Source organism: Helobdella robusta (assembly GCF_000326865.2).
Source record: "Helobdella robusta unplaced genomic scaffold HELROscaffold_30, whole genome shotgun sequence".
Taxonomy (NCBI): Eukaryota; Metazoa; Annelida; class Clitellata; order Rhynchobdellida; family Glossiphoniidae; genus Helobdella; species Helobdella robusta.
Window position 1 is genome coordinate 1,937,234 of NW_008704502.1, and position 9,179 is coordinate 1,946,412.

Here is a 9,179-nt window from a genome sequence, read left to right on the forward strand (position 1 = left end):
GTTATAAAGACTTGGGCGGGGGTTGAACAAATTGATTTCATTAGACTGAACAAAACTGAAAAACTGTTTTACATTTATGGAAGGAGAAGAAAAAAACAGTGATTAGATAATGTTATCTTATCCCGACCCGTCCAAGTGATGGAAGAAAATGACGAAATCATTTGGTATCTACTGGATGAATGATGATCGCTTGTCTCTCCTTTGCATGTTTGCATATATATATTTGTTGTGGATTTTAAAGATTTGTTTGTTTCTTTGTATGTTTCTTTATATATTTGTATTTTTTTTTGTTTTTTTTTGTATAGATAAATTTTATAACAGAACATGACAAAATGATCGTAGATTTTAAAACACATTCATTTGCTCATGAAGTCTAAAATAAATTTGATGAAATGATCTTCCCGTCAGATTTCATTGAGTTGGAATTAAAAAATTTCTATTTAATTTTTTTTCTTCGGCAAACAAGTCGCAATAACAGGTTGAAAACATTCTTTGAACTTTTTTAATGTAGTTTTGTGAGGTTTTCATCAGTGAACTGTGAGCGATTGAATTTTTGAAAAAAATTTCTTTTACGAAAATTTTTAGAAATAATTTTCATTTTTATCAACGCTTTCATCACTTTTAATAAGTTAATTACACACTTTTAATGGCATTATTTTTGAAACTAATTTTATCACCGTCAGTCGGTTTCATGTTTTGCTTTGAAGGAATTTTCATTTTAAAATCAGTGAAGTCCTAGAAGGCCTCGGAAAGTTTCCAATTCAATACAATACTAGGAAGTGATTGCAATATATGTACAATTGTACATGAGTACATTATGTAATAGAAGTATAAACACACATCCAACTTTTTTAATTCAATGATTCGCTGACCATAACAAACAGAAGAGGCAAATAAATTTTATATACGATAGACTGAAATGGAATTTAGAAAATGAATTTGAAAAATATTATATATATATAAACATACACACACACATACACACACACTCTTAAAACAATGATTCATAGACACACACACACATACAATACATACTTACACACACACACATAAAAAAACATTAGCAATCACAAACACAACGATCCTTTAAACACACACACACAGAGAGAGAGAGAGAAAGAGAGAGAGAGAGAGAGAGAGAGAGAGAGAGAGATGAGAGAGAGAAAGAGAGAACACCTACCTATCTTAAGTACTAGCAAATATACCCTCTTTATTTTTTATTCTACAACATTTATAACACCAGGTTTTTACGACACTAGGCCACTCAATCGCCAATTCAATTCCATTATAGACGTCACCTTGAAGATGTTTGAACTGGCAAGGTATGATATTAATGAAAAATATTTTCGGAAAATAAAAAGAAATAACTAAAATAATGTTGTCTTGTTTCGATCTAATTTACAATTTAATCAATTTATATAATTTTAAAAGAAGTGTTTTAATAATATGTAAATTAATTTACAAATCTAGTTTGTATGTTTAAAAAAGTCATTTCGTTCATGTGTGTGTTGTTGTGTGCGCGCTGTTTATACCACTTAGATTTAATTAAGAGATGATGTAAGATATTTTTTTACTAAAGACCCGATTTAAAAATTACTAAGAGAAAAAAATTCTCTATTTTTGAAAAATTTTTAATTTTATGTTGTAAGAATCTTCAAATTTTATATCCATTACATAAAAACGATCAAGTAGTCTTAAAATTTTAAAACTGAACACGTGAGGTGCATAGTAATCTGTATGAATAAATTATTTACTGACATTTTTTCAACTTTCATTTCACATTTTTACATTTAAATAAAAAATAAATAAGTTTCTTTGTCTTTTTTTCGAGATTTGAAAAGTCAGTTTTCAACTCTTTTTTAAAAATTTGCAATTTAAAAGTAAATTTTTCATGATTTTTCATCCATGGGTCCAAAAATTCAAGAATTTTTCAGGCCATAATAATGAAAAATTTTTGTACATTAATACAATCATCACGTACATTAATCAATCATAAGTCATAAACAAATAATAGAATATTAGATGTTTCATTTGAGAAATAAAACAAAAATACTCTCGATTTGGCCTCTTCAATTAAATTTTTTCGTCAAATATATTTTGCTCGAGTGAAACTAAAATATTTTTTACAAACCTCAGCACAGTGGTCTATCAAATCCAACCCTATTTAATAGTGGTTAATAGATGACAAGTCTAAATATTTATTATTACCAGGGGTGGGCATACTACGGCCCGCGAAGATATTTTATGCGGACTGCGAAGACTTGTACACCAAAAAAAATCACAGCCAGACATTAAGACCAAAAAAAGTAGCCAAAAATCTTAAAAAAATTCTCTACTGTATCAAAATTTTGCAATTTAAGTACATATATGCGGCCCTTCAAAGGTGAAATAGTTCTCAATGTAGCCCTCAGAGCAAAATTTGCCTGCCCCTGAAGTAGACTAAAAATAACCACCTATAAACTTTACTATGAGTTTTAAATGATGATTTAAATGGAAAGAAATACGGATTCTAGCATTGAAAATATTTTACACTTGAAGTGATCACGTAAACAAACATACAAACCATTCAAATAATGTCTTATTACAATTTGTTTTATAAATTTATGGTTAAGCACCATTTAAACTATTTACAAATTTTCTTTTATATTTTGTTTCTAATTTAGGAATTTTTGAAACATCGCATCTCAACTTTTTCCATGGTCATCTAAGTCTTGTTCAATTTTTGCCTGGAAAATTTCTTCTTCAATAAAAATAAATACGTTGAGACGAGCTGCATAAAATTCTCCATACATGCACTTTTTTAATGAAAATTTGACTCTTAAAATCAATCAGGAAAAAATGAAAATTTTAAAATTTCAAGTGTTTTTATGATAATTAAACCTTTTTATTATCTCTATTCAAATTCAATTTAAATAGAGAAAAGTAATAAGGATAGACTGGAGGGAGAATAAAAATGAGAAAGAAAGAGAAAGATAATTTTTGAAAAATATGAAAAAATGAAAAAAGGAAGACATTATATATTTTTTACAAGTATTAAAAATAAAATTTTAGACATCCTATCAAAGTTTTTAAACGTATTACCGGTAAAAATTCATATGAATGTTAGAAAGTATTGCAAAAAAGCAAAAGTTCTTTCATGAACTGGCGTCCAGAGAATGATTCAGCCAGCCAGGCTTGAAAGATTTAAGAATGAAAAAAAGGAAAAATTATATCGGAAATGCGCTTTTGAGGTTGAAAGAATGAGTCGCCCAGATAATTAAAGTCTGATGTGTTTTTTGTTTTTTTGCCAGAATATTGAACTCAATAGAGAAATTCTTTTTTTTTGTTTTTTTGTCTGTTTGTTTGTCTGTCTGTTGGTTTGTTTGTGTGTGTGTGTTTATTTTATCTGAATGAAAATTTCTGGTTAATATTCAAAGAATATTCCAAAAAGGCAAAAAATAAAGTGTGCCGGGCAAATTTGATGCCCGTCTAGATAGCTGGTTACAGATGTCAAAAGTTAAATGTATGCAAAAATTTCCTTTCAAAACGTTAAAAAGTTTTATTACGTAGGCACGAATTTTTATTTTATGGCTTTCATTGTGAACATTTTGAGCGTTCAGCGGTCAGGCAGATGAGCAGTTCCCTGCAATTGCACGCATGAATATGTAAATAATTATTTTTTACTGCCCGGTAAGATAGCAAGCTGATTTGGAAAATTTATAGTTTCATATTTGCGTTATGTTATAAATATTCATGAATATATTTGAAATGAATTCAAGATTGAGGGTAACAGTATAACTTACATGCCAAACGTATCCGTCGACGAATCTTGTTTCTGTTGCTGAAGTGGTCGCTTCTCTTGCAGCTGAATTTGTTCTTTGTCTTCATTGTTTTCTTTTGACGTCAACGCTAATTTAGTATTCACAGCTTGTTTTTGTTGCAATGTTTGTTGCTGCGACTGCGGTTCAACTTCAGACAAATTTGAAGTGGTGGTTGTAGCTGTGGCTGTTGCAGTCGCGTCATCAAACGTTGAAGTTTTCATGAGAGTAGGCAGAGATGGCAGGGTGGAAGGCCGCCTAGCCATGGAAAGGGTCATTTTGTCGATGCTATGTTGCTGATGCATCATTAGCAAATGTTGCTGCTGAACGCTGGTCTGATGTTGCAGTAGTGGTTGCTGCTGCTGTTGCTGCAACGAGTGTGGATGATGATGAAGATGATGATGATGGTGGTGTTGGAAATGGGAAGGTAGTTGCTGAAATATCGAACTAGCTCGTCGTTTAGTTTGTCTCGCAAAAGAGTTTTGTTTCTGTTTGGCGTCTTGCGGTTGCGACTGTTGCGACAGTTGTGGCTGTGGATGTGGCTGTTGTTGCTGACACGTCATGGACATAGAGAGTCCCAAGGAGAGGGATGCAATAGAACTTAATCCCATTGATGTATCCATCTTCTGGAAGATTGCTGTACGGTGAAGAAGATGATGAAGTTGAAGATGATGATGAGGATGAAGAAGATGATGAGGATGAAGATAATGATTAACGAATCATCTCAGTGATGTTGTATACATCGTCAATCATAATGATGGCCGGTGAGAAATGAATTAATTTAGAAAAGATTTACAAAGATCATTTATGAAACAAAATGGAAAAATTCCAATTGAGTGAATGAATGAATTGTTGAATAATTAAATGAATCATTTTATTGTGCATCACGTGTATCCGGTTTATAATTAAAAAATAAAAACTGGCAGTAAAAAATGTTTCATTGAATTCGGTATTTTATTGAAAAAATATGATCTGAAAAAGTCAGACGATGATCACAACGGTCAATGATGATAGATTGCGATACGGATATTTTAATTGATAACAATCGAAATGTGGTTTAAATTAAATTTGTCATTGTTACAAAATTGCATCATCGTCGAAGGTATCGTCATCATTATCAGTATTATCATCGCCATCATCACCATCATCATCACCATAATCATCATCATCATCATTACCATCGTCATCAACCTCATCATCGTCATCATCATCATCAGCAGCATCATCATCACTCACTTCTCCTCCTTGGTTTGCACGCTGCAATCTCTTCCTCCATGACTCCCACCTCAGTGCAGAGGCGCTTCAAGTTGGCGATCTCTCTCTAAGGAACGATTGACGTTTAAGAAATAAATTTCATTCATTCTTTCATTCATTCTTTTATTTGATTGTTTGACTTTTCATTCGTTCGTTCGTTCTTTTGTTCATTCATTCATTCGTTCGTTCGTTCGTACGTTTATTCATTCATTCTTTCATTATTTCATTCAATCGTTCGTCCGTTCATTCATTTATTCATTAGTTAGCTCGTTTATTTTATAGTTATTTAAAATAAAATCGCTTAAAAAATTATATATCACATCACTGATTTTAATTGAATCGTTTAACTAATTAATTAATTAATTAGATATTTAATGAATTCATTAATCGCTCCAATTAAATCCTTTAATTAGTTTCTAATCGTACATCATACAAATGAACCAACATCCTTCCAGTTCTTGTCATCCTCCAGATACTCCACTCTCTTCTCGGCTCTCCTCCGCGCTCTCTTCTGCAGCTGAATCCGGAAGTCATGCCTCTTCTTAGTCGTTATCATTATCCCTGAGAGTAATGGAAAGTTATGACGTCATCTTAATTTTTAACACGTCAGCGTTTATTATTACGTCATAATTGATGTCACGTGGTGTCGTTGTAGTACTGACATTATGATGACGTCAACAATGGAATGTTACGTCACTTTTTTTTGTTATTGTCATTATTTCTAATGGCGGATCGTTAAGGCGTCATCATTTTTTTTGCGTCATCACTGAATCGTATAGTTTTTTGAGCAGTTTTTTACGATTCAATGTTTTGTTCCGTTAAAAAACATTGTGTACGTGCGTAGCTTGCATTCGAACCTGGTTAGAGTAAAGCCTTTTGAAAAATTTTGTGTTAAAATAAATTTCCCAACAACTTAGCCAATAATAATCATCAATGAGAGTTACAGCACTCCACACCAGCAACAGCAGCGATGAAATGGTCGTCACCAAAACTACTACACCACACCGCCACCAACAACCACACCAAAATCACTAAACACCCACCAAAGCCACCACATTACAACCATCAAAGCCACCAACAACAACCCAACCACACCACACCACAGTCATCAGAGCCACCGTCACAAAAACTGACCGTTGACCACTCTGAGAATTCTCCACAGAAGAAGGATGATAAGGATGACGACAGCCTCTTCTTCCTGCTTGCCCGTCACGCCATCTATGAAGGCCAGGTCAAGGACGAATGACGTCATCACAATGACCGCGTCCAGTATCTAGGAGATAAGTGGTTATTGAGATGATTATGATTTAGTAGATTTAGATGACCTCATTCAATTATAAGAATGATCATGATTTAGTATTGCAGACCGTCTGTTGATGGTAGTCTGACAACCATTGTTGTTTATATTAAATGTAATTCCATCAGTATTATTTGTTGGTATATGGTTGCTATTGTAATGTAAAGCTAGCCACACACCTTGATGGTATCATTTCAAAAATTATGTACATCTTACACACAAAACCTCTAGCACTATCATACTACACACACACAACACACACAAACACACACACACACACTCTAACCTCAACTTTCTTCTTAAAAAATTCAAGTCCCATGCCAAATATTTTTAAGAAGACCTGATGTAAGAAAATTAATAATTTATTTTAATTAGAATATTTGTTATAAATATTCATGAATAAAAATATTTTGAAAATAATCAATTTTCTATACTATAACCTAAAAATTCTTTCTCTAACGATTTCAATTGAAGATAAATTGCTATTTTTAAAAATTATATATTAAATTTTAGCTTTTCCGTGAAAGGTGACACGCAATTTATAATTTATTTGAATGCCAGAAAAATCAATCCCATTCAGAAAGCGAGATGACAGAAAATTTGTTAAGAACCATTCAAAAGTGGAATGTATGTTTGTTTGTTTGTGAATTTGCTCTTCACTCCTGCTCTTCAGTGCTTGAACGTGAATTTTTTTACAAACAAGCATACAAACAACATACAAACCTGCATACATACATACTTACATACATACACACACACACACGACACACACACACAAGCAACACATATATACATAGTTACATACTTTTTACATACATAGATACATACATAAATACATACACACACACAACACATACATACAAAGATACATACTTTTACAAACACACATACAGACAAACATAAAACACGTACAGGCATTAACAAGATTAAAGTCAGTTAGCATGAAAGAAGTAATTCTATTGCGTCCTTCTATTGTACGTGATCATTGCTAGAGAATTATCATCAGTCTCTTTGTTCTTATCATTCTATAAACATCATCATACTCATCATCATCTCTATAGTGTTCTTCATCATCATCATTTTCATCATGTACAGAGTGTTCTTCCTCATCATCATCTTCATCATCATCATCGTCGTCCCCATTCTTACTGATCTATCGCCATCATTCAAGTCGATTCTATTTAACGTTTCTAAACTCATCTTCTGCATTTCTAATACGTTGGCAATACCCATTAACATTGTCTCTATCATTAATATTGTCATCTTAAGCATAATTATCATCATATTCGTCGTCATCATCTTTTTCTTCATTTTCATCGTCATCTTCGTCATGAGCATCTTTCTTACTTATTATCATTATAATCATCTTTAGTATCGTCGTCTTCATCGTCATCATCACCGTTGACATTATTTCGTCTCTTATTATCATCGTCTTCATCGTCAATATAACCGTCATCTTCTTTTTTAGTAATGTGTGTAAAATTCAGTAACATAGTCGTTTGAAATAAACATGAACATCATCTTTATCATCAGCATCATCACCACGTCATCACAACGTCATAAACCATGTCATCATTGCCAACTTGACTCACTTGTACAACAAAGACGCCCAGTATGGCGATACTGCAGAAGTGGACAATGTGGATGATATGCAGAAGGTCATTCACATACTCGGACTTGCTAGGATCGTAATGATCATCATGATGGTGGTGGTGATGGTGGAGATGATGATGTTCGTGGTGATGTTCATCGTTCGTGTGATGGTAATGATGATGATGGTGATCGTTTTCATCAGCAGTGAGGGAGTGCGTGTCGTTGTCGTGAGTTCTGTTGTTGTTGGTGGTGGTGCTGTTGCTGCTGCTACTGCTACTGCTGATGCTTTTGATTGATTCATTGGTGACGTTTTTATGTAGTTGGATGGTGCTGTAGTTGTTGATGTTGTAGTTGTTGCTGATGTTTTGAACGTCCTTTCTATGCTCGTTGATGTTATTTAGTGTTTTGTCGTTGATGTAATTTATAAAACTGTCATTTTTGTTGTCGTAATTGTTGTTGCTGTAATTTTTGTTGTTGCTGATGCGATGATTTTTGATGTGATTGACGACATTGCGGTCGGCGTCTGTAATATATTTCAACACATGTTGTTGTTCGTGGGTTGAATTAATCCGCTGTTGTGGATTGTATGCTGTCAACAATGTTGATGTGCCTACATTATCAATTTGTTGTTGTTGTTTTTGTTGATGTTTTTGTTGAATTTTTTGAGAGGGTTCCGATTCTCTTGAATGTGATTGGAGCAAATGACGTTTTTTTAGTTGATGAGTCTTCTTCAGATGTCGTTGGAGGGTTCGCTTTTGAAGCTGCCGTCGCCGTCGTTGGTGCAGCAAAAATTGTTGTGGCTGTGGCTGATGTAGAAGTAGTAAATTTCGGGTTCGCCCGTGAACGTCTGCTAAGAAATAAAATTCATCGTGCTTGCATTTATTAATAATTCAGTATCATTCTTTATGCCAATAGTTGTAGCAATAGTAAATGTCGAAGAGTAATTAGGATAGTATTTGTAGTTGTTGTAACAGAGATTGTAGTTTTAAAAGCGTTAATTATAGTAGTAGCAGTAGCAGCAGTAGTAGAAAGAGCAGCAAAAATATTTATAATTATACATAAACTCAGTAATTTAACCAGCTGTAGTTGCAACGGTTGTTGCTGGGGCGCGAGTTTTAGTAGCAGCAGTCTTCATAGTATTTGCGGTTGTAGTGGTAGTAGTAGTAGTAGTAGTAGTAGTAGTAATGGCTGTCGAAGCAGTAGTAGTGGCTGTTGTTCTTCTGACACTTACCAGCCAT

General features: G+C 33.2%; 1 protein-coding gene across 1 annotated transcript; it reads right to left on the reverse strand.

Annotated features, from left to right (window-relative positions):
- Window positions 1-3,573: 3,573 nt before the first annotated feature.
- On the reverse strand, window positions 3,574-9,179 carry HELRODRAFT_174699 (hypothetical protein; the record flags this gene model as incomplete). The annotated part of the gene is made up of 8 exons (XM_009022128.1): window positions 3,574-3,622; window positions 3,783-4,434; window positions 5,034-5,118; window positions 5,497-5,612; window positions 6,186-6,324; window positions 6,635-6,688; window positions 7,941-8,788; window positions 9,173-9,179. The coding sequence occupies 8 exons, from the start codon at window positions 9,177-9,179 to the stop codon at window positions 3,574-3,576; spliced, it is 1,950 nt and encodes a 649-aa protein (XP_009020376.1).